We start from the raw sequence: 26295 nt of genomic DNA, 5'->3' as shown, positions 1-26295 counted from the left end.
ATCTGGCTCTTGCTGTCCCCAAACTCCAGTGACAATGAACCACAGGGGCCTGCTTACGATCTGGCAGGTGTTCTCCAGCCCCACACCTGCACACCCTCTTACTAGGTTTGCTCTTCTCTGGACTCAATCCTCCAAACGTTCTCCACACCCGATTGTGTTTACTTGTCTGCCTCTCCCGGGGAGGGGACCACAGGGAGAAAGGGAGACGGGCCCTCATTCCCAATCCCCAGGCCCAGCATGCCGTGCAGCAGGCATACCATGAGCACGGCAGGCACAGAGGAAGCGGCCTGTGGGTCCGTGCCCACACAACAGTATAAACCGCTTTGTCGTTTCTTCAACACGACCCTCCTAAAATGGCCACGTGCACAGGCTAACCATCCCATGGTGGGGAGGAGGCTGGAAATGGTCCCTATTCTTCCCGTCCATGACACATGCATACAGGACACCCGAGTCCTGGCTGGAATCCCAGGCTGGCCTCACATGCCCGTTTTGCCTCCTTCCTACTACTCGCATGTGTATTTCTTTGCTATCCAAGTTGGAATTCTCTTTTCTTAGCAGACATCCCTCTCATCCTGGTTCCAGTTTCCCTGCTTCTTTGGAAGGGGAGACACTGGCTGCTTCGGCCTGCCTGGCGCCTGCATCTGGTCACCTTTGTGAGCCCTGATATCCTTTGGGAAGCCGCCCATTGTCCAGTTTTGTGCATGTGATTTTGATGGCAAAGACCTCACTTCTGACAAAAGTCCTTAATCCCTCGAGTAGGTTCTAGGAATGAACAAATGACCTGAGTCAGTTCTAAGAGACACCATGTTGGAACGGAGATGGAACAGTTAGGGAAGATAAACGCCCTTTTCCACGGGGACGGGAGGGTGTATGTCTCCTGTGGGCCAGAGGCCACCATGTGGAAACAGAGGGCCTCGGAGAAAAGCCCACACGGGGAGAATAAACCCCAGAGACAAAGAGGGAGAGAAACAGCGGCACACAACACAAGCTGAGCCCTGCTGCCCTGGCTCCTCCTTGCCATCTAGCTGGGCCTCGTGTGCCCAACTTTTCAATTCCGTGAATCACGGATTTTTTCCCCTTGAGCTTAAGTTATTTTGGAATAGATTTTGGTCAATTCCATCACTGCAGATGATGATGTTGCATTAAACCAATAGGAGTTCTTCTACCTTCTCTGACCAAAAACAGCAGGGGAGACTCACTGGGAAGGTGGTGTCACAACAGGCCCACTGACCCCAGCTCCCATGGACCTGGCCGAATGTCAGTCATGCTAAGCTTTCATGGGATGTACGTGTGACACATGCATCTTCATGGTTCAAGAAGGTTATGGATTCTAGAATGAACAAGTCCCATGTTCAAAAGCAGGGTTCACCACTTCCACCAGGATGCTGGGTAAGTCACTTGGCCTCCCCGAGTTCCCAGTCTCTGATTTCTTAAATGGGTTAATAGTAGCACCCATCCTAAGATTTCTTCGGAGAATCACCAAAGATGGTGCCACTCACGTGCTCCGCCTGGTTCCTGGCACTACAACGGGACTCGGAAAACCTGAGCCAGCACTAGCATCATCGTACAAGGGGACACGAGTGGAGAACAAGCCATCAGAGACTTTAGGTTCCTCACGGATTCCTTCAACTGCAGGGTCAAGAACTCCAAGTGACCAGGGACCAGAACAAGAGATGCAAAGGGTTTGTCCTTGCTTGTAGAAACTGCTACCACAGGGAGTCCCTGGGTGCCAGGCCTGCCACTGGGGACAAGAGTCTAGAGGGTGTTGATCTGCCTCAATGTTCTACTTCTGTCAAGTCTGCTTGCCAATCACCCGCTCTCACTGCGCCTCAAAAAGCAGAAAAGCAACACTGTTACTCCAACCTCAAAACTGCACTGCCGGCGGGACATGCCTGTCTCTTCCGCAGCGACCAATTTTCTGTGTGAGCTCCCCCATGCTGCCTTTCACATTAATAAAAAACGAAAAAGTTGGGACAGAAAACAGGTCCTTGTCTCCTCTAGGCTGTTCTCAGGCTTAGCTGACTCAGCCGTTCTAATGCTAATTCAATGTTATTTTCCTTCATCTGTAAGGATTTTCTCCGTCACATTCACTTTTGTATCTGGGCACTCAGTCTAGCAAAAGATCCCACACGTGATGTGTGGGATCCGTTCAAGTTTAAACTTCTAATTTTTTAAAATCATTTTCTAAATGTTATTGAGAGAGAGATAGAGAGTGAGAGCAAGCATGAGCAAGGGAGGGGCAGAGAGAGAGGGGGGGACAGATGATCCAAAGGAGGCTCTGTGCTATCAGCACAGAACCCAAAGCAGGGCTCAAACTCATGAACAGTGAAATCATGACCCAAGCCAAAGTCAGACACTTCACTGACTGAGCCACCCATGCGCCCCACTTCTGGTTAATCAAGCTTTCAATACATACGTACATACGCATATATAAGGAAGACCTAATTTCTATACAACAAATGTTACTATTCAAAACATCTTCTATCCAGAATGAGTTTTTCCAAAGTATATTTAGTTATGGTATGATGGGAAAATGCATCTTGAATGGCAGGGTTATAACGTGCTCTTAGCTAGATCGTACAGTCCCTTCCTCCACATAGCTTGTAGTGTAGACATGTGTGTTGGCCCGGTCTCCCTGTATGCGTGGCCACAGAGCCTATGGTGTTTTTTGGTCAAAGTGATCCAGGCTCGGCAGCGGGGAGGGGTGCCTAGGACCAGGATGGGCCGAACCCCAACAGTCCTGAGGTTTTTGGCTACAGCTGCTTAGCACAGGCACGTTTTCCACACTGCAGTTGCTAAGCAATGGTCCCCAGCGTGGGGCAGCTGTGAACCCTCTCCGTTCCTCCATGGGGAGGGTGTGCAACTCAGACCACACAGTCCTGAGCACAGCCAAGAGAGCAGCATGCAGATCCTTTGTTACTTCTACATGCTCCGTTAGAGCCAGGTTAGGCAGCCTCCAATTTACCAGACAGTGTGTGTTTGCAAACTGCTCTGTCCTGGAGCAGGAACAACATGGAGGTGGTCTAGTATTTCGAGGCTCATGCCAAACACCCTGAAATTCATGATCTAGCGGGTCTGCAGAACTCAGAGGGTCAGAGGTGCCATCAGACACTTAGGGGAGCTGGAGATGAATCCCCATTTCCTGGTTCTCCTGAATTAGAACTCACAGCCTAGCTGCCAGCAGATTCTGTTGCTCTCACCTTCAAAACAGATCTAAGCCCAATTGATTCCTACCATCTGCATGGCCATCCTCATCACCTTCCGCTGGACTAGTTCAATGTCCCAGCTGGTCCCTCTGCTTCTGCCCCTGATCCTCCTCAAGCTTTTTGCAACACAGCAGCTAAGTAATCTGGAAGTTACATCACAACACCCTTCTGTGGCAAACCCTTTTTACCTCAGGGTGAAAGGCCATGTATTCTGAATGACCCGCAAGGTTGTACATGACATGACTCCCCTCTACCCCATTTCTTCCTGATGTCCTCTCCTACCACCCTCCTCCACGCTCACCTGCTCTAGCCACACTGACCTCTTAGCTTTCCCTGAAACATATCAGGCACATTCCTGCCTCAGGGCCTTTGCACATGCTGTTTCCACCACTTACAACTTGCCCCACGTGAGCCCATTTGAGTCCCTCCTGCTTTAGGTCTTAGCTCAAGTGTCATTTGCCACTTAGGGCTTCCTTAACTACTCTGAACACTCACCATAAATCCCAGAATGCCTCCCCTCTTTCCCGATTTAGTTTTCTCCATTACACACTTAGCACCATCTTAAGCACCCAAGATTTTATGTATGTGCTTTGTTTATGGTCTGTCTCCTCCACTAAAAAGTAAGCTCCATGAAAGAAGACTGTCTGGCATAGAACAGGAGCTCAAGATTAATTGCACGAATGGCAAGAAGGACACAAAGAATGGAAACAGGACACCTGTTCATCATAGAGGAAGCCAGTTCAAGGGCAGAAGCCCGCTCCGGCAGTCTGAGAGGTTAAGGTCGCCGGGCCAACCAAGTGGGCCAGCCTGCCTCGCTCTGTTAAGCTGGCTTGGAGAACGGAGCTGAAAAACACAGATCTTTTAAGCAGAAGCTACAAGCAGGCTTCCCAGGGGAAGCAGAGAGAACTAGTTCAAGGACAATGATAATGCAGGGAGTACTTAAAATAGCCGTTTTCATATTACATGTATTAAATGCCACAGAGTAGTCTACATGGTTCCCAGTAACCGGATTTTCAGCAAAAGGCTGTGACAAACATTTCCATGTCAAGACAGGTCATTATTTAGATACAGCAAAGTGAAACGTGGCCCCCGAGAGAGTGGAACTGCCATGAACCTTATTAACTCATTTTCCATACACGAAAGCTTCACGTGGAAACGGGACAGAATCAAGCAAGTACCCATGCTGGGATCCCTGAGCAAAAGCTACTTTGGTACTAAATCTCAGAAGTGCCCCCTAAGTGCCTTGATCTCAGAAGTGGCTCTAGCCCAGCAGCTGCTTCCAAATTGAACAGACCCCCTCCCCAACCCTGATGGTGACCCCCGGCCCCGCACTCCAGCTGCCTCAACTCACTGAATCAGAGGCCGTGGGCTCCCCTCCCCGGGGCAGCGTGCTCACAGCAGGACCCAGCCCACACTTCCCCTCTGTGGGTGTAGCCTGGCTTACTCACCTCCAATAAACTAGCACAGCAATGAGAAGGATGAGGCACACGAAGGTCAAGGCTGATACCACAATCAGAGGGATGATCCACTCCATCCTCCCTGCCGACGGACGGCTTATCATTCCAGAGGTGTTCTTTTCTGCTGCAAAGAGAAACCATAGCAGTTAGAGGAGGAGCTGGTGGAGAGGTGGGGCGGGGAGGCAGAAGGAGATATGGAGTGGTTTCCGGGAGGCCTGAGCGGCCTGCTTCGGCTGCCCTAGGGTGAGCGTGGCGATCTGCAGCTGGCACCATTTCCTACCAGGTCCCGACCCAAACGGCGCTTTTTCTGTAACTGCCTGTGGGATGGACTTGCAGATAGAGATCAAGATGGTCTGACAGAGTGTTGTGCAGAAGACGGACATCAAGCCTCACTCCAAGAACACGAGGACCCACAGCAGCATTTGGATGTGCTCAAGTCTGAAGGCAACACTGCACTTGCCTCTAGAAAAGGACTGGGGGGAGGCGGGGACAGGGGAAGGTGGCCGAGAGGCTCCCAGGCTCCCCCGCGCCAGGGCCGGAGGGAGGGGCTGATGGGATTTAGGAAGATAACCAGCTGTAATCACAATGGTTATATCCTTCAGCTGCTTGGCCTCCATTACCCCTTCCTCTAGGACCTGCTCCTGATTCGGTTTTGGGAAAGCGGCTCTCCCTCAAAGATACAGTCACAGTGGGCCAACCACTCAAGCATGGGACTCCCGGTCTCCCAGGCACGGGTGGGGAGTGGGCGTGGAACTCTGGGCAGGGCAAGAGCACTCACCCTGGGGTCCCAGCCCACGACTCACAGACTGCATTCTAGGACAGTCCAGCGAGAGCACCAGAGGCTACCTGCCCAGCAGTTCCTACCACCCAGACCCCCCAACATCCCATTTCCCCAGTTTTTCCTCCTATCCCCATCCTTCTAAAAGTTCAAGGACGAGTGGGGATAGGAAGTCATGCCTCGCTCTGCCCCTAGCACGCGTCTACCTCTAAAGAGAAGCCAGCGTTAAGGGTGCACAGCAAAGTCAGCCATGACATAGGATTTTTCCTCTGGTCCACAGATACCTCTTACCCAAGCAGCTCTTTCCTCTGGCTCCGGCAGGCCCCGGAAGATCTTCACAAATCCCCAGAACGCTCCGCGAGAAACCTACTCTCCTTTATACTGTGGGGAAGATGCCTGGAACTCTCCAGGTGGCGCGAATGAAGCTCAGACGCCGTGCGGGGCTGGGAAGGCCGGCGTGCTCGCGCACAACCATGGGAGGCAGGCGGCGAGAAAGCAAAGGTTAACTGGGATCGCAGGGAGAAGCCCTTGGAAACATCTAGAGCTGGCTGCAGGCTGACTGGTTCTCAGCAAGGATCCTTCTCTGCAAAAACTAGGCCAGCCTTCAGCCAGCCCCGAGTGTCCCTCTGCAGGGTGGCTTAAATGCAGGGCTAATCAGGCTGGGTTTCCAAGTCCTAGAAGGTGGGCTGGCCAGGGAAGAAATAATTAGCCCTGGGAACAGATTTTAAAGAGGCAAGTCTCCTGAGTAATGAACAAGCATGTTACCACGCTTTTTCACTGGCTTCCTCTAATTTACTTTGACCCCCTCCTTTGTTTCATGCACGGGCCTGTCGACACTCAGGGCCAGCCTGAGGCCAGCTCACAGGTAAGAAGACAGAGGCAGGAGGTGAGGAGCCCTCTGATGAGAAACCACAACACAGCGCTTCACGGTTTATCGAGTGTCTCCCTAACTGTGCTGGCCCATTTCTCCTGGCCCCTTGCTCCACTGTTTCTCATTAGACAGCCATTTGCCAAGTCCCTCGTGTGTGCCAGACGCGGTGCTAGGGGATGGGGACACAGCAGGATGTCAGACAAAAACAGTCCAGGGCCGTGGGGCGGACGTCACTTAACAGGGGAGATGCAGACATAAGACCATGTAATTAGGATAAAATGAATGTGATGCCGGGGGAGCCGAAAGGGTGTGTAAGGGGGGAAGAACCATCCTGTCCGAGGGATTCGGGAGGGTTGACACAGACACCTGAAGGGTTACAGGGAGTTAGCCAGGCTGCGTGCAGGGGCATAAATATCTTCTGGACAGAAAGCACGAGATCGAGGGGGTCCACGATGGAGAGGTAGAGAGGCTGCGTCAGCCAGGGTCCTATAAACTGAATTAAGAACAGGTTCTCGTCCCAAGAGTAGTGGAATCAGGGTTGTAAACTGAGGCTTACAAGGCTCACATGTGCAATCCCTCCCTCAACATAATGCTGTAACAGCAAAGCTCTGGCGACAGGCTGACAGAACCAGCGGCAAACGAGAGTAATTTTGCTGGGCTCCAGCAGGGGGCAGCCCAGCCAGGCAGCTATCTAGCTGACGGCTGGGACCATCTTAAAAACCGGAAGGTCCTGTTAATGGAAAATGCAGGAAGGCTGCATTTCAGGCCACGTGTCCAAGCGAATTCAGTATCCACCGTGGGAGGCCTTTGCGTACTGGGAATTCCCAATGTCTTATTTCTCTCCGTGCTTCTTGACAGAGGAGGACCCTTTGCCTGGGCTCTGATGTAGGCAGGCAGGGGAGGAGGCCAAATGCTAACACCAGCACTGTTCGTCCTGAGATACGGAAAAGGACGCTGGGCCAAAATAGCCCCTCACACCCATTTGTCATTGGAACACCAATTCCAATTCCAATGGTCAATGGAAGCACCAGCTCTGAGTACCTCCGCCATCCTGAAACCGGTAGGCAATGGCCACTCCAGGATTTCTTGGCCTGCTAAGTCCTGGTCTAGGGGTGCGGGTCAATGGCATAGTCCGGTGCCCCCTAAATCTCATGTGTTGCTGGGTGTGCCTCAAAGTGAGAGGGCAAGTTTGTATCATATTGTCGGGGAGCATCAAATCTCAGAAAAGACATGTGGATGGGGTGCCTGGGTGGCTCGCTCAGTTGAGTGTCCAACATCGGCTCAGATCATGATCTCATGGTTCGTGGGTTCGAGCTCTGTGTCGGGCTCTGTGCTGATGGCTAGCTCAGAGCCTGGAGCCTACTTCTGATTCTATACCTCCCTCTCTCTCTCACCCTCCCCTGCTTGTGCTATCTCTGTCTGTCTCTCAAAAGTAAAATAAAAACATAAAAAAATTAAAAAAAAAAAAAGGCTTGTGGGAGGAGAGAATGGAGGTCTGCAGAGTAGGGGACTTGAAGTCACAGGCTACCCTGGGACCAGGCTGGGCCCAAGCTCAGGTTTCACGATTGAGTCATTTGTCTTCCTGACGTTTCACACTGCTTGCGTGCGAATTTTGTTTGAGAGGGTGGGAGAGCGACCGTAGGCGCTTGCCAGGGTGAGAGACCTAAGAAAACGCTGTCCTGAGCGGCTGATTAGGTCAGGTGTTGACCCTAAAGGCCAGGCAAAAATACAAGTGCTGTGTGACATGTGATCAAGTTGACTTGACCGTCCTTCCTATTTACAGTACTGCTTTGCCTGGGTGGTGCCAGGAGCCCGAAAGCAACCCTGTAACACCATGCCCGCTGTCCTCAGGAATCCCTCACTGCTCTCAGGGAGGGCAAGGCCTTCCCCCATCCCATGACACCATGACCTCCGGCCGCTCCCCAGCACCGTGCTCCCGGAGCACCCATCTACCCAGGGACCGTGCTGGGCCACGGTCCCGCCTCTCCACCTTTGTCCCTGGCTTCCCCACTGCGAGGGATGCCTTTCCTGCTCTGCGCCCCGCAGCTCCCACGGGTCCCTAAATCCTGGTTCAGGGGCTTCTTTCTCCATGACGCCTCCTCAAGCTCTCAGTCCGTGCTGTCTCTGGAGGGCAAAGTAGAGTTCAGATCACAGGTTCAAATCCTGGCTCTGCTACCTTCTACGTGACCTTCTTTTTTAACTTTAAAGAGACAGAGACAATGCGCATGTGAGCAGGGGAGGGGCAGAGGGATTGAGAGAGAGACAGTTTCAAGCACAGGTCTTGATCCCACAACCCTGGGATCATGACCTGAACCAAAATCAAGCGTTGCACGCTCAAACAACTGAGTCACCGAAGCGCTCCCATGTGACTTTTAACCAGTAACCTGGATCATTTTGGGCCTGGAGCACTTCATGTATAAAAAGGGATAAAATAACCTTGTTTCACTGGGTAGAGAAGGCACACAGAATGCCTAGGAGTGTGCCTGGCACTGAGCAAGGCTGAGCACCTACCCTCATCCTCATCAACACCCTATCAGGCACTTCTCTTACTGCACGCACCACACTCCGTTCTAAGTCCTCCTCTGAGGAGGTCTCCACAAGGTCCCCAAAGGGAGGCTGACTCCCATCTGTACATGAGAGAACAGTAGTGAAGCTCTGTCTCCTCCTCGCTGTGCAACTCTGGGCAAGTTACTTAACCTCTCTGTGTGTCAGCTTCCTCTTCTGTAAGCGGCGATACACCGTGGAGTGTGAGGATTAAATGAACTACTATATATAAAACACTAGAATGTTGCCTAGCAGCCATCAGCACCTCCCTACTGTTATCGGTGGTGATTTTCATCATCACCATCACTATGCTCTCCCTCGTCCACACCCCAGCAGCAGTGCCATGCAGATGCTGAATGCTCCCTGGGGTTTGCAGAATGTGACCCCTGCGTCATAGCTGAATGACTAAGCGGCAGTGACACAGAAGCTCGGTCGTGCTGGGCATTAGCACCGGAGGCTGCCTGTGGAGATGCTCAAAGTCTGCCCTGAGACCAGACCGCATCACACTTCTTGTCCTCTGGAAGAAATGCCTGTCCCGCTGCCTGACTCGGTCTGTGGCCCGCCAGGCCCTCCGAGGACAAGGTCTAATCAAAGCGTGAACTACTAGAAACTACCAGGCACATGTCACATGCTGCCTGGGCTGGGTATGCACTCTCTTGCTCCTGTGACTTCTTCTGTCCCCTGACAGTCTTCCCCCGGCCACCGCCCCCAGAGATGGGAACATACTATCAAATTTCCACACAACCAACCTCCTGTGTTTCAGAGTCAGGCAGACCTGACTACAAATGCTGGCTCAGGCCTTTCTGGCTGTGTGACTTTGGGTAAGTGACTGCCCATCTCTGAGCCGAGGGCCCCTTCTCTATCAAAGGGAGACACGGTAATGCTCACTCACCTCTCAGAGGACTTCTAAGGATGAAATGAGATAAACCAAGCTGAAGCAGATTATGCAAATTACACCTGGCTAGTTGACAGAACCAGATGCAAAATGAAATCGGGGGTCCTGTTTGAACCTGGGGACTTTCAAGATGGGGGGCGGTGGTGTGAGGGCTAATACAGGGCCTTCTGAGTGCAGGGCTCCTGAAACTGGCCTGAGGGGTCAGGCATTAATTAAGCACAGCACCTGTCACAGAGGAGGGACATCCTCCAGAGAACAGTCCTTCTGTTCCTCTCTATGGGACCCGGTGTCAGTGCTGCCAGTGAGGGAAAATGAGACACTCCCAGTGGCTGGGAGCCGCCCACCTTCCTTCAGAGCTTCACTCGTAGCCCGGCCGCCTCCTGCTGGCCAACCATGGCTCCTGGGGAGCGTGATCCTCCCTGATGCCCAAATCCTGCCACCGGAAGACATGCAGCCCCTTTGGGGCCGTGGAGCTTCTCCTCATGTCCATCTCTGATTTCTCCAGACAGTCCGGTGTTCCCTGCAGAACTGGCCTTCAATCCCTGCCCACCTCGGGGTGTGTGAACTGGTGGCTCACATGAGGGCCTGGCTTGGCACCCCTAGCCCACTAATTATTATTGGATCGTGAGTTCACTGCCAATGTTGAATAAGCAATAGAATTTGCATAAAAAACCAACAGTGGAAGCTCCTACCAGAAATGTCTAAGGCTGGTGGCGCAGGGCTGAATCCCCACCTGGCAAACACGAGCTGGAAGCAAGCACACAGGGCGGGTCTCACGAGTTCGCCGCAGTCCGCACTGCTCCCTGAGGTCCCACACCAGACCTGCTGCCCTCGCCCGCCCCCGCCACCAGCTCACTCTGGTCAGCCTAATTTCCATCTGCAGGGGGGCACTCTGACCCCAAGGAAGAGCAGAAGAACACGGTAACTGAAAAGGGCCTCACCATCAAAAGCAAGAATTATGGTTTAAGAAACTCCTGACCAGGATTCTGAAATCATTAACCTGGCTCAAGAGAAGACGCTGTTTCTGAACAAGGCACCTCTCCCGATTCAAGATCTATTTTCGAAGAGATTTTATTTTTCAACCCATTCGAAACTGCCCAGGCTGTGGCTTCTACTGGACAATGGCGCCCCCCCCCCCCCACCGCCGCACGGTGAACTTGGGCCTTTCTCATATTCTTTCCAGAGCTGCATCTTACTGGTACATGTGTTCCAGGAAAAAATGGGATGGGGGCCACAACTTATACCCACCGCTCCCTGCACCCCCATGGGCTGCAACGTGCAGATAAAGGGCTGCCACGATGGTAAGAAGATGGAGGCCAGGGGAACGAGCCTGCTTCCAAAATGCCTTCCAGATAAAACTTAGACCAAGATGCAAACTAACCCTCTCGGAGCATTTGCAGGAGGGAGGCAAGGATTAACGACCTCCCCGCATCCCTTTCTCCTCTCAGCTTTTATTTCAGCATCCAGCAGAATCTGAGTAAAGTGCCTCCATTCTGCTTTTTAAAAAAATTTAAAAAAAAAGAAAAGAAAAACAGTTTTCAGTGGCATATGTCATCACTGAATTAATGCTGTTTGCCTTTTACTGGCTTGGCTCCCATCCCAGGAGAAGCAAATAAAAACGGAGTACAATGTACTATAAATGCTACAGGCAGCAATACATCAGACAGACCCATGGGAAGTACTTCCTACCCCACGGTGAGGACTTACCCTCTGCCACAGGACAAAACCCCCTACGCCGTCAAGACTATAACGCACTCAGATCCAAGGACCACTACCAGGAGTAGGAGAGAGTAGGAGTCTCCCACGGTTTGGGAAAGATCAAAAGAAGGACAAACAACACACTCATAATTTAGCCTGGTTCAACTGCGGGCAGCTTGACTACATTTGCTCGGAGTAACAACACTCATTAAGAACCACCCATATTTGCGAATTCAGACGGCTTAAAAAAATCTAGGATTAAAAAAAAACCCCGTAAAATTTACCATCTTAACCATTTCTGAGAGTACAGTTCAGCAATGTCAAGTGCATTCGCACTGTTGTGCAATCCATCTCTGGAATCTGTGTTTCATCAGCTAAATGGAAACTCAGTCCCTATTAAACAACAACTCCACACCCCCGGGCCCCCAGCCTTTGGTGTCCGTCTTTCCTTCTCTGTCTCTGTGACTTTGACCGATTCTAGGCACGTCAAGCAAGTGGAACCAAGTATCTGTCTTTTTGTGACTGGCTCATTTCACTTAGCATAATGTCCTCAAGGCTCACCTATACTGCAGCACGCGTCAGAATGCCCTTCCTTGTTGAGGCTGAGTAACATTCCATCGTATGTATATACCACGTTGTATTTATCTGTTCATTTTGTTTGGGTAACAACCCAAATGTGCATCCCTTGGCTACTGTGAATAATGTTGCTACGAACAAGAATGTACAAATATCTCTTCAAGACCCTGCTTTCAATTCTTTTGGGTGTATACCCAGCAGTGGGATTGCTGGATCATATGGTAAGCTCTATTTTTAATTCTTTTAGGAACCACCATATTGTTTTCTACAGCGCCGTACCATTTTACATTCCCAGCAACAGTGCACGAGAATTCCAAATTCTCTGCGTCTACGCCAACATTTGTTATTTTCTGTTTTGTTTGGTGTTGCTTTTTTTTTTTTTTTTTTTTTTTTGATGGGAGCCCACCAAGCAGGTGGGCAGTGAAAAGGTGGCTGGTATTTTACGGAGCTACAAAATTGGTCTTTGTTTTTCTTGAGCCCTGACATCATCTCAGTCTTGGTTGCAGACACATGACTGTCAGTTACAAATATGTATATTCTCCTGCAAGGGGACCCTAGCTCTGTGTTCCTATTACTATGCTTGAGCTAGATCAGAGCGTCATGTGTTTCCATTTATATTACCACCCGGAGTTCTTGTGAATAAGCGCTCCTCACCCTCTCGCAGAGAGCTCCCTTCACCACAGTCAAACGATCGAACAATAGTCTGGCATGTCTATTGCCATTAGGTGTTGGAAAACTGAGGGTGTTTGATAAATCCCAATTTAATTCTAAGCCCTATAAATACGCTGGTCCTGGCCAACCAACCCATCACCATAGATGCTCTGTGCCAACACCTATCCCTCTGCCATCAGTTAGGACAGAGGCTGCAACCTTACCTTATGTCAAACGCACCAGCCCCTACAACCTGGATTCCTGACTCCAGTCTTGTGGTAAACCCATCCAGAATGCTGTGGTTTCCCACACCACGAGATCTATCATCTGTCCTAGTTCAAAGATCCCTCGGTGGGGAACACAAACTTCCAAGGGCCAGACACTTTCTGGGAGGAAATGAACCCACATCAGCCCTGAGTAACCCCTGGAAGCCACTCCAAGCTAACTTCCTCAGACGCTCCTAGGAAGACGATGGCCAAGAACAGGGGTGATCAGGATGATCTAGAAAACACCTCCACAAAAAGAAGCCTCGCCAACAAAGCTAGCCCTGGCTGCGAAGTACTTTGGAGAGTCCATACAAGAGTCCGTGCAAATGCCTGCCATATAGATGTTTTTAAATATAGCTGTGCTACATGCCCCGCTCCTCCGACCCCCAGATACTCGGGCTGGGTATTGCATTCATGACTTCTGCCCTATCTGCCCTTCCTGATACTTATTTTTGTCCTTAGTAATTTCTTGCCTCAAGTATATTTTGAAACAAACCTTTATATTAATGGGATAAATCATAGTTTCTCAACCGCAGCACCGTTGAACATTTGGGAGCAAGTAATTCTCTGCTGTGAGGGGTGAGTCTGTGTGTGTGGAGGATGGTCCACAGCACCCCTGCCTTCTGCCCAAGTGGATGTCAGGAGCAGCCCCCTCCCCAGTGTGACAACCAGAAATGTTTCCAGATACAGCCAAATGCTTTTGGGGAGAAGAGGGACAAATCTTCACTGGCCAAGAACCTTGGCCATAAATGGAAAACTGGTATTTTTTCTAAAGCACACATTCAAATATTCACTTAGTAATCAAAATGTCACCTGAAATCATCTTGTGCTGCCCCCCACTCGGGGGTAAATCCAAAGCCAGAAGGAAGGCAGCACAGTATAAAGTGGGTTCCCCTGGACCCCGGAGTCAGGGCTCCTGTCTGAGTTCCGTCTTGCCAAGTGCTGTGTCATCTGGGCACATTCCATAGGCTTCTGTGCCTCGGTTTCCTCACTGGCCAAAGGAGAGAAGGACAGCATGCCCCGCCCCCCAGAAGTGCTATGGGACGGTGACCACACAGCTTAGCTTCCAGCAAAGGCAATGCCAGCACAGAACAAATGCGAACTGGTGATGTTACTATTTGTATGACTGAAGGCTCTCAAGGGGGGTTCCTTAGAGCTTCAGAGTCCCAAAGGGGGTACCTTGGGGTTTGCTCAAGGGAGTGGCGTGGCTGGAGACCCTTCACTCTGGCTCAAAGCAGAGAACCAGCCCAACGAATGAACGAACTCTAACCTTTCTAACTCATGGTCTGGATGAAAGGAACAGTCTGAAAAAGGACTTTTCCTGACTTAAGGAGAGGAAAATGGAAAACTCTAGCACTAAATGATTACTTGAGAGACCACGCCCAACCTGAAGTGCTCCTGCCAGGGCATGCTGTACTGCACACCACCCCGCAAACATTTCATTGCATCATCTGGTCCCTGAGGGTGCCTCCACCACAGCCTTTCCGTGGCTCCCGAGAGCGGCACCATGTTGGATTTCCATGCAGCACACAACCCGTCCAGGGCTTCCCACCAGCAGATGTTAGCAAACAGACAGAGTGGCTGCACTGAGGCATCTAATCCTTCGGATCGGCCTCCAGGGCAGCCGTAACCATAGCAATCAACTCTATAAGTAGAGGCCAAGTACCAGGGTTCCCACCTCCCTGGCCCAGGGATGTGTTTCATTTGGCACACGTGAAAACAAAACCAAGAAAGAAGGAAAAACGTGAAAATGTTCTAAAAATTGGACCTCAACTTAGAAACTGGGAGATTCTGCTGCACACAGACTTGGATTTCGGGCTCCTGAGGCACCCTCAGGGGCTACATCAGTGGGAGCTGAGTGAGGCGGCCATCTTTAGAAAGGACATGCTCTCCGATCTGCTGTGGTCCTCACTGCTCCCTAATGTCCACCACCTGGTCCTCTTCTCTCACTGGCAACATTTGTCTGACTCCTGCAGGTGTCTGACTTTGCTACTTCTTCTACAGAAGGACCCCTCTCTTCTCCTTCCTTGTGAATTAATACTAAAGCTATAGTACTCACAGGACTTAAAAAGATATCATCAAACATCAAAAAATTATTTTAAAAAGCCTTTTGGGGGACACCTGGGTGGCTCAGTCAGTTAAGCCTCTGACTTCGGCTCAGGTCAGATCTCACGTTCGTGGGTTTGAGCCCCGCATCAGGCTCTGTGCTGACCGCTAGCTCAGAGCCTGGAGCCTGCTTCTGGTTCTGTGTCTCCTTCTCTCTCTGCCCCTCCCCGTCTCATGCTCTGTCCCTCTCTGTATCCAAAAAAAAAAAAAGCCTTTTGGAAGTGCTGGTTAAAATACAACATAGTCTGTAACTTTAAACATTAATGCTTATGTCTAAGAGAGACTAAAAACTTTTTACTTTACTGTGAAGAAAATAGAAATGAGAGCAATGTAAACAAATGTACATGCAAAGTCATTAAAATAAGTCAGCACTAACATGAAGATGATGGTGACTTTATTTAAAGAGCAAATGCTTTGGAGTGCCTGGGTGGCTCAGTCAGTCGAGCATCCTACTCTTGATTTCGGCTCAGGTCATGATCTCACAGTTGGTGAGTTTGAGTCTTGCTTCAGGGTCTGCACTGACAGCACAGAGCCTGCTTGGGATTCTCTCTCTCCCTCCCTCCCAGCCCTCCACACACTCTCACTCTCAAAATAAATAAATAAACATTAAAAAAAATAAAGAGTAAATGCCACTCGAGGACACAGACAGGGAGAGGCTGGGATGGCTGGAAGCGAAGCGAGGTCTTGGGAATCACAGACTGATGTGGGGTTGTGGGTTTTACCCTCACGTCACTCACGGCCTTCATTAACCAACAAGTACATGTGTATTTCTTCTTCTTTAAAATATTTTTTTTTATGTTTTACTTATTTTTGAGAGAGTCGGAGATAGGCAGAGAAAGGGAGGGACAAAGAATTCCCCACAAGCTCTGCACTCTGAGCACAGAGCCCGATGTGGGGCTCCAATTCAGGAACCGTGAGATCATGACCGGAGCCAACATAGGACGCTCGACCGACCGAGCCACCAGGCGCCCCACACTTATTTCTTCTTAAATCAGGGGTTGGCAAGTGCTGCCTCGCAGATCAGCCCGGGTCCACTGTCTGCTTCTGTGAACAGTGGTTTGTCGGGACGCAAACCATATCTGCTCACTCACATGTTGTCTTTGGCCGCTTTTCTGCTACCTGGCAGGGTTGAGAAGTTTCGACAGACACCTGTGGCCTACAAGGCTTTGAGACGTGGAGCTTCTCACGGAGATGAACCGGTGAGGGAGTGACTCTGGTTTTACCAGTTTGGGGGTACAGGCAGAGCATTCCCGGAGGTCATTTTGAATGCTGGCAAATTGGGGACCACAGTCTTGGCATACTCCTTCACATCCAGGGAAAGACCTACAAGGGGCCTCCTCATAGTCGCCATTGTGATTCTGTGGCCTTGGGGTTGCAGACAGCTCCCCCTTCCCTACGGCCAACAGCAAGAGCGACTCCATTTATCTGCACCTCTGTCTGCACCGAGAGCTATTGTTATTCCCACTTCCCAGACGAGAACGCTGAGCAAGAGTGAATAGGGGGCAGAGGCTACTGGGGTGACCTACCTCCAAAAGCCACTCTGTCACTGCACACGTGGACACCTGAGGGTGGATGCCAGGGACCCACGCTCCACAGTCCCGGGGCTGGAAATGCGCAGTGCTCCCCATCTGTTTCTTCTCCCTCTGCCTGGAGCCTGACTCTGTTCCACTCACCCGGAACATGTCCCAGGTCCCCACTGCTCCCCAGGTGGGAGGTGTCAACACTCCCGGCCTGAGCTCTCAGCGGTCACCTTGATTAGAAGTGTGGGCAAAGACGTGTTTAAGAGGAACAGGCTGAGAACACTACCCTGCCAGAGCTTGTGGTCCACAGGCGGAGCCGCTCAAGTTTGAGAATCCGTTTTCAACAAGGTCCACCACTGGTCTTTGGAGAAACCCCCTGGTCCAAGCGGCCGTTGCCATCACCTCCTAAGTGGGCTTCTTGTGGCCGCTCTCGCCTCCCCGTGCAATCTCCACGGAGAGGCCAGAGAGGTCTTTCAAAAAAGTTAATCACATGGGGGATGGGGGTGTTTCCTGCTGAAATCAATCACTGGTTTTCCATTTCAATTAGAATCAAGTCCTCAGCATGGACGATGGCCACCCCCTCCTGACCTGAGCTCGGCCCCTCTGTGAACGCATCTCTGATCCCTCCTCCCAACGGTCTACGGTCCACACACACCGGCCTTCGGATAGCTCCTAAACCACTCTAAATTAATCCTCACTCTGGGTCTCTAGACTACTTTCCCTGCAGCGTAGAATGCCCTTCAGTGGAACTCTGCATGGCTGCCTCCTCACCGCTAGGGTCTCTGCACAAATGTCATTCCTTGACTACTTGATGCCATACTGTGCGCGCCCCCGTCCCGCCGCCCCCGCCAAGCTCTAGCACTATTTGAAGTTATGCATTTGCTCCCTGGACTATTCTCCAGCTCCTTCACTAGAACATAACCCCCGGAGACAGAAGCCCGCCTTGATCTGTGTTCCGTTCCCAACACTTCGTGCAGTGCCCAGAACACAGTGGTACTCCATAAATATTTCTTTAATATCTTCAAATGCAAGAGATTCTGTTTCACAGCAATTCCTGGAGGGAATGTCATTATTCATGTAGGAATGGCTTCAAACGGCTTTACGAGCGGCCCAGGATTTCCTTCGCTCAACTCCGCGGAAGGCGGCTCTGTACCTTTCCCTGAAACTAAGACAAACTGAGCAACACCCAAAGGAAACCCAAACTTCAAAAAGCGAGTCCATACCAGCTTTAAGGAGGCACGTAATTCAAAACATGAAAATTTATTCTAAGTTGTATCTTAACATACGAGATCTCAGCTTTAGATGAATTTTAATGTTTACAAGTGCAAAAGCAAATAAATATTTACCAGTTGCTTTTTTTTTTTGCACTCTTATAACTCCACAACAGCTTAGATGCAAAAAAAATTGTTGCTAAACATCTTGTAGTCTGGCAAAAAGAAGCATTTCTTATTAAGAAAACCCCTCACAACAATAACAACCCCTCATGCTCACGGCTGCCTCACAGACTATCGGGGCGGTTCCTGAGCGTATGACAGAGCAGCAAATCGCCACCGGTCGGGACGAATGGGGAGCACTGCGTCACGGCGGTGGCCGCACCAGCCATGCCCTGCTCTCCCCGTCCGTGAGCCTGGTGGTCCACACAGCGAACAGGGCTCTGGGATGGAGAGCTCTATTCTCCAGGCTCGGATGGCGGGCTAACACCAGCCTGCCCCACGCTGGAGGGTCTCATGTTTTTGGTCTCAATGTGAATGTCACTTCCCCAGACGGGCCTATCTTAGTTAAGAGAGGACCCTGACCTCATGATTCTCTTCGACGGCACCCTGTTTATTTCCTCAATGACCATTTCACAAACTCTAATTTTAGTTGGCGGTTCCCTGGCTAGCTAGCCGACCTGCTCGTTCTCTGTGCTAACACCCTGCTTCCTCACTTCCTGGGGGGTGCCCGTGACAGCTGAGTGTCATCACTGCTCTCTCCTTTATTCAGTGAGCCGCTTACCTGGGTTCACACCCACCCAGGGCCTGGCACCAGTCAGTCCATAAACACAGGCGCTAAGTGAATAAAGAATGAAATGTTGGGGAGACTGGGTGGCTCCGTCGGTTAAGTGTCTGACTTCAGCTCAGGTCATGATCTCACAGCCTGTGAGTTCGAGCCCCATGTCAGGCTCTGTGCTGTGACAGCTCAGAGCCTGGAGCCTGCTTCTGATTCTGTGTCTCCCCCTCTCTCTGACCCTCCCCCATTCACACTCTGTCTCTCTCTCTCAAAAATAAACATTAAAAAAAATTTTTAATGCAAGAATGAAATCTTAAAGAGGGGCTCCTGGGTGGCTCAGTCGGTTAAGCATCCAACTCCTGATTTTGGCTCAGGTCATGATCTCACAGTTCCTGAGTTCCAGCCCCATGTCAGGCTCTGTGCTGACAGTGCAGAGCTGTGTGGGATTCTCTCTCTCCCCCTCTCTGCCCCTTCTCCACTCATGCTCTCTCTCTCTCAAAATGAACTTAAGAAAAGAAAAGTATCAAATCTTAATGAATAAACTTCTTAAGATCAATTTCTTTTTTAGTTCATTTACTTCATGTGCGGTCTAAGTCCTTGGAATTATCCTGAGGTGAGTGAATTTTACCAGGAAACAAATATCAAGGGAAGACTTATGCTAGCCACAGTAAGAGAAAGTTTTCTAAATTTTTTAGGCTTATTTATTTTTTGAGAGAGAGAAAGAGAGAGAGAGAGAGGAAGGGGCAGAGAGAGAGAGAGAAAAACACAGAATCCGAAGCAGGCTCCAGGCTCTGGGCGGTCAGCACAGAGCCCGATGCAGGGCTTGAACCCACGGACTGCGAGTTTGTGACCTGAGCTGAAGTCGGATGCTTAACCTACTGAGCCACCCAGGCGCTCAAGACAGAAAGATTTTTTATTAGAACAAAACAGCGAGCAAGAGAGACAGATACTCGTGCGCCTTATGCCCTTATGCCAGGGATGTATACAATTTGAGGAATATTAAGCAGCTACATCGCCATCCCAGGTTTTTTCAGGGTGACACTGCTCCTGGTGGCATGGAGCCTGTATGAGGACCGGGCCACTTACCTGGATTAACAGTGATAAATTTGCTATCCTCGGAAAATCGGTCCCCTCGGGACATGGGCTTTTTAGATGGCATCTGGGGCCTCCTGGGATCACTCCCTTCGAAACGTTCCTCTGTGGCTGTGGCGGGCACTTGGGTGGAGGTGACCGAGCCGGAGTCCAGGCCCGGGCGGGCATCCCTCCCGTCATCGGGCCGGTCTGTGGGGACAGCGGTGTGGCCTCCCCCGTGCCCAGGCAGAGTCTGATGCCCGCTGTTCTCCGCGGTCCTGTTGGGAGACGAGGGGGTGGGGGTGGGCTCGTCCTGGCTCCGCTCCTGGGGGCTGTGGGTCACCTCGCTCTTCTTCTTCTCGGAGTCCTTCTCCCCCTCCTCCTCATGCTCCCGCTCCCCGTCCTCGCTCTCGCTTTCCTCATCCTTTTCCCCTTCCTCTGCGCCCTCGCTGTCCTTGGTCGGTGCCGAGTCGCCATCGGGGCCCGGGGAGGCCAAGGCCTCTGTGGTGGCGAGGACGGGCCTGCTGGCCTGCTTGCTGGCAGAGGCGGCCGTAGGCAGGCGCGTGGGCCACACGGTGCTGGGGAAGGACGGGATGCCGCCGCCGCTGAACCCCAGGCCCGCCAGGAGCGTGCTGGTGACCACCGAGGCCACGGTCGCCTGGCTGCCGCTGGAGGAGGGGCCCATCCCGGTCGCCATGGAGACGAATGAGAAGGGGATGCCGGATGATGTCCAGGTGGAGGACCCCGAGCTGATGGGGGCCATGTCAGCCGAAGAGGCAGGAGATGCTGTGGGCTTCAAAGGGTCACCCGACGAGGTCAGGGGAGGGGACAAAGAGAAAGCAGAGCGATGTTGGTCATTAGGATTGGGAAAAAGGCCCTGGTTATGACCCTCAGTGGGTCTTACCCCTCTTTCCTTTTCCTCAGAGGGTTTTTCTCAAAGCGTGGTACCAAGGTTGACAGTATGTGGTCTGTGGATGACCACCTGTGGTCTCAACAGTTTTACAATCACCTTGAGTGCATTCAAAATTTAACTGGTATATCAAACCCAACTTTTCACCGCTATTGCTTAGGAAAAAGCTAAGTAAATAGCAAAAAAAAAAAAAGTAAGTGCCATTAAAGTTGGTATAAAGACCAATATCAACTAAGTAATAAACTGGCCACGTTGGATGGTCACATGATCCCGGCCTGACGCGCGAAGAGGAGGAGCCCTTTGGATACGTGTCACTGGCTCTCATGGAGAACACACAGCAAGCCCTCCGGGGTCTGGGTCCTCCGGCTGCAAGTGAGCACGTGGACGAGCCGAAAGGTCATATGGCTGTCCACACCTGCAGCGTCAGGGTCAGAAGCAGGAGCCATACTCAACCCTGCGCGCTCTGGGAACTGGCCTGCAGCCCTGCATCTCCTCGGTGGGTCCTGTCCAGTCTCCCGCTGCCCCTCCCAGAGTCTCGGGGTCTATCCACGGAGAACTCCACGCCCCGGCACAGGGCAAGAGGAAGAACTCCACTGAGTATGTGCCAACTATGTGCCGGGGCTTTTCCCTCCACCCTGGAGGCACACAGGGTCATCACCCCATTTTGTAGGTCAGGAAACCAAGGCACAGAGATGGAAGGGGCTAGAGGCAGGGCTGCTTGTCTTCGAGCCTCAATTCATTCTTGCCGCCACACGAAACCGAGGCTGCTATGTGAGGTGCTGATAACGGTTACGTTGGAAACACAAGAAATGCTGCTCTAAGTTACCTGTTTAATTTTGGTTCTTATAACCTGGTATACACAACCAGGAATCCCTTCACGTACACAGTTCAAAACCATACAGCCAGAACCACTTTGATTTTTTACTGTTATCACCATATTTTGGGAGGGAAACTTCATAGTTTCAGGATGGCCAACTTAGCAAACATTCATTTCTAATGCCAAGTGCCACCTAAGATAAAGCACCCAGGACATGGAGGTCAGATGGTCTGGGCTTGAGTTGACAACCCCAGGTCTGGGCGACGCGGAGCACATTACTTTTAAACCACTGAGCCTCAGTTTCCTCTGTAAAATGGGAACAATAATAACACTAATCTTATGGAATGCTGCAAGCAGTACATAAAATAATATAATAATCTAAAACCCAAGAAATGCTAGTAAGTTTTAGGCTATTACTGTTATTACCAACACTGTGTTTAATATTAAGATTGTTAGTTACACTAGAAATGGGAAAGCTTAGATATCAATTGAGGCTCCAGAAACTTGCACATCCACAAAACTCTGGGAAAATGATCACCTCTGAATTGTAGCATCTATTCAATGAGGGGCTTGGAACAGACCTTTGTACTCATTTGCACTCCTACGTAGATTATAAATAATTTAGAACAGGGAGAGTTTTTATCTTACTAAGAATTATACAGTAGAACACAACTGCTTCAACCCTGTTGCCCAGTTTCTTTTCAAAACGTACTGAATTATAAAGAGTGAGAAAAGTATTTTTTCTGTATTTTCACCTCTTCAAGAGCAGTTTAACAACATCCTACTGCCACCTCGTGGTGTCAGCTTTAACTGCATGCGAATTAACAACCAGCCTGGACAAAGCAATTGCCATTTGCTACTTACCACTCCTGTTTTAACAATTCTGGTCCCTTGGAATATTCGAGTAGTGTTAGCTGAGAAACAAAGAAATTACACTGTAAACGATATGCCTTTTTTGGTTGTTCCCACAAAACTGTACTTATGATTTCCATATAATTTTCACGTGTCATGAGATATTATTCCTTTGTAGATTTTGCCCCCAACCACCATTTAAAAGGGTAAAACCCTTCTTAGCTGGTGAGTCAGTAACAAAACTTTTCAGAGAGCTACGTAGCTTGGCTTCTGGCTCTTGTCTTAAGTTTTAGTTAAATTTTTAAAAAATGTATTGTTTTCTATTTTGAAGTAAAACTTACATACGTAAATATACAAAAATCCAATTAATTTTCTCTATAAACACCTGTGTAACTACCGCCCGTATTGAGGCATATACAGAGAGAGTCTCCAGCATTCCAGAGGGTTTGCATAAGCCCCACTCAGTACTTACCCCTCCTTTCTGACAGTCAACCCACCATTCTGACCTCTGTCAGTTTTGTCTATCTTTGAACTTCATATAAATCGATTCCTATTATTGCACTGTTCCTACCTATCATCTTTCCTTTAAAATTTATTTATTTATTTGGTAATCTCTGTACCCAACATGGGGCTCAAACTCACGACCCTGAGACCAAGAATCACATGCTCTCCTGACCGAGCCAGCCAGGCAACCCCCCTACCTATTATCTTTTTGTTTATAACTTCCGATATTATCCCTTCAGTGATTACAACATGAGTCCTGAACTTACCATAGTGTACCTTAACTTAGTACTTTTACCACTTCCTAAGAGTGTTAAGAACTATATGATAATTTAACCCTATTTGCCTGCCTCACTTTTTGTGTGTTGTCATATATTTTACATTTTATTTCTACTTCAGTTTTAAAACCCCGTAAGGCATCACCATCATTGCCTCATTGTTTTAAATTGTCAAATTCTTCTATGACCCACAGAGCAGTCGTTCTGCTGTTCATGCCTTCCTGGGGGTCTGCCTCTTTTTTACTGTCAAACAATATAATTTTAGAAAATGTTTCAGGGCGCCTGGGTGGCTCAGTCGGTTAAGCCTCCGACTTTGGCTCAGGTCAGATCTCACGTTCGTGGGTTCAAGCCCCGCATCAGGCTCTGTGCTGACCCCTAGCTCAGAGCCTGGAGCCTGCTTCCGGTTCTGTGTCTCCCTCTCTCTCTGCCCCTCCCCCTCTCATGCTCTGTCTCTGTATCAAAAATAAATAAAACATTAAAAAAAATTTTTTTAGAAAATGTTTCATTGTGGTAAAACACATAACATAAACTTACCATCTTAAGGAATACTTTTTTTATTTTTAGTTTTGAGAGAGAGAGAAAGAGACAGAAGGAGAGAGAAGGCCCCAGGATCAGTGCAGAGCCTGAGGCGGGGCTTGATCCCATGGCCCGGGGATCGTGACCTGAGCTGAAATCCAGGTGCACCATCTCAACCAGTGTTAAGTGTGCGGTTCAGTTGTGTCACATATGTTTTCACTGCTGTGCAACCAATCTCCCAAATGTTTTCAACTTTTAAAACTGAAACTCTGTACCCATTCACTCCCCATCTCTTTCTCAGCCTCTGGCAACTGCCATTCTATTTGCCGTTTCTATGTGTTTGATGGCTGTAGATGCTTCATGTGAGTGGAATCATATAGAGTTGTCTTTATGTGACTGGCATTGCATTTAGCACAAGGTCGTTGAGGTTCATCCACGCTGGACCATGTGTCCCAATTTCCATCTTTTTCAACGTTTCCATTGTATGCATATACTGCATTTTATTTATCCTTTCTTTGTTGGAAGACACTTGGGTTGAATTATGCTAAACAGTGTAATTAAAGAAAATACCAAATTGCTTCTCTGTGGTTATCTCCAAATAGGAGTGTTATATAAACTAAGAGTTTGCTCCCTAAACATACACGGCACCAAAATATCAGCAAAAAACCCACTAAATACCAAAGTACATAATATGCGTATCTGTTATAAGTTTTTGTCGAAACCAGAAGTGGTAAATGACTGGCATAATTTTTGTTTGGCCTGCAAGCTTTTCTAAAACTGAATTTGTTGTAATACCTTTCAAACGAAAAATCCCAATTTCTTGCTTATCCTGTAAAGTCACAATATTCGGTACAACTGAACTCTCTCTCCTGCGGGGGTGAGTGTCCCTCAGTCCCTTTGGTGGAGTAGGGTGGCCGGCTTCCCACTGATAACCCTCCCCTCCTCTGCACATGCTCCCTGCATGGCCCCAGGGGCGCCTGAGTCCAGAACCTCCAACCTAATGACACGTTCACTAATGAACGTCGCATGTGTGTAACTATAGCTTCCTGTCATCTTTCAGTCGCTGTAGGATCCATACCGTGCTGTCTCAGAAAGGTGCACACACCTCCCTTCCTTAGGCAGGTGTCCTAAGAGACCTGTGTCACCTGCCCTTTACAAAGGGCTCTGATTAAGGCCCAGAAACTAAACAACAACAAGGCCCGCCCACTTCTCATTAACATTTGACAGTTTCTATCAGGCTGGTTCCAGCCGTGGTGACCAGGAAGTTTCTCCAGGACCGTTCATATCAGAAGCGCTCAGCCTGGCCCCCATGGGCCCAAAGAGATTCAGTGACAGGAAGGAAAAAAAGGCATCTGCCTACGACTAAGCTTTCACGGACGTGAAAGCAAGGCCCTCCTCTGCCACTGAGCAGCCAACACATCTCAGCGGCCCCAGCGGGGCCTGTGACTTTGTTTCTGACCGAAGTCAGATATTTTTAGCCTCCTTTATAATTGTTCTGCAACAGCATTTGTGTTTGTCACCACCCAGAAATCAAGGGAGCAAGCCGACTGATGCTTGTCCTTCAATGCCTTAATAAAACAGCATAGAGGACTATATTCCCAAATCTGTTTAAAATCTTTTGACAACTGTACTCAAACATAATGGGTTTGCCTGTCTATGTATTTTACTTATTTATTTTCAGCCATTCTGAGATGGGATCCATCGGCTCCAGGTGACTGATGGGTCTGTGGCTCGGAGAGAAAGTTCATGAACCATTATTTTCGGGGCGCCTGGGTGGCTCAGTCGGTTAAGCCTCCGACTTCGGCTCAGGTCAGATCTCACGTTCGTGGGTTCGAGCCCCGCGTCAGGCTCTGTGCTAACAGCTAGCTCAGAGCCTGGAGCCTGCTTCTGGTTCTGTGTCTCCTTTTCTCTCTGCCCCTCCCCCTCTCATGCTCTGTCTCTCTCTGTATCAAAAATAAATAAAAACATTAAAAAAAAAAAAGAACCACTATTTTCTATAACCGTTGAGAACTAAAGACAGGCTTTGAACACAGAGCAATCAATCTTCTCATCCGTTTTTGTTGAATTACGGGGAGTTCAGGGTAATATTTGGGGGTGCCCTGGTGCTGGGTATAAATGATTTGGATTTGGAATAAGAAACTCTGCTTGGTGGCCAAGTGGTTTGTTTTCGCAAGTTACTTGACTGCCTGGAACATCATCTCTCCATCTGTGAAATAACATGTACATTTCGAGCTGCCACGGGGTCAAATGAAACAACTTACTAAGTTACGGGAAAATGCTCTGTGACTGGGAGCCCTTCCCTAGATACTGCTTCCTACTATTACTGTCGTATCTACCACTCCAGTAAATACGTCATACTTAATAGTGTTATATTTACCATAACGTACGCACGCCACACGGCTTCCGCATGCTCCCAAACCAGATGTGAACTTGATCACTGGGAAACCCAATTATTCTGAACCAGGCCTCTGTGAAATTCCGTGAGCTTTTTTCCTTTATTTGTAAGATGTGAGCCCTATTAGTTGATCAGTTTTGTGCTCTGGGTGCCTCTGCGCATAAACGCTATGTGGCTCTCAAGAGGTGTGCGGGCCTGCCTGAAGTGTTAGTCTGTACACTGCCCACTGGCTGCTTTAGGGAAGATGCAAAAGCCACCGAGGGGAGGCCGAGGGACCCATGCCCATCTGTCAGCATCGAGGGACAAGCAGCAATACGGAACACCAGCACACGCACGTCCACTTCTGCACAGAGTGAGGCTCGGTAGACAGAGGAGACCCTGGCCATTTCCAACAAGTC

General features: G+C 49.7%; 1 protein-coding gene across 3 annotated transcripts in view; it reads right to left on the bottom strand.

Moving 5' to 3' along the window:
• Positions 1–26295, bottom strand: part of PTPRG (protein tyrosine phosphatase receptor type G) — a 712019-nt gene that overhangs the window by 78111 nt on the left and 607613 nt on the right. For 2 of the 3 annotated variants that reach the window (XM_029916842.1, XM_029916840.1), the window contains exons 11-13: positions 22220–22269; positions 19644–20421; positions 4655–4787 (exon numbers count right to left, since the gene is read on the bottom strand). In XM_029916842.1, the coding sequence (XP_029772702.1) occupies positions 4655–4787; positions 19644–20421; positions 22220–22269 (961 nt within the window). The remainder of the gene's footprint in view (positions 1–4654; positions 4788–19643; positions 20422–22219; positions 22270–26295) is intronic. The other variant, XM_029916841.1, reaches the window with a different exon arrangement.

Source organism: Suricata suricatta, chromosome 12 (assembly GCF_006229205.1).
Source record: "Suricata suricatta isolate VVHF042 chromosome 12, meerkat_22Aug2017_6uvM2_HiC, whole genome shotgun sequence".
NCBI classification, from domain to species: Eukaryota; Metazoa; Chordata; class Mammalia; order Carnivora; family Herpestidae; genus Suricata; species Suricata suricatta.
Note: the sequence above shows the minus strand (reverse complement) of the source record. Positions and strands in the feature narration are given on the sequence as shown.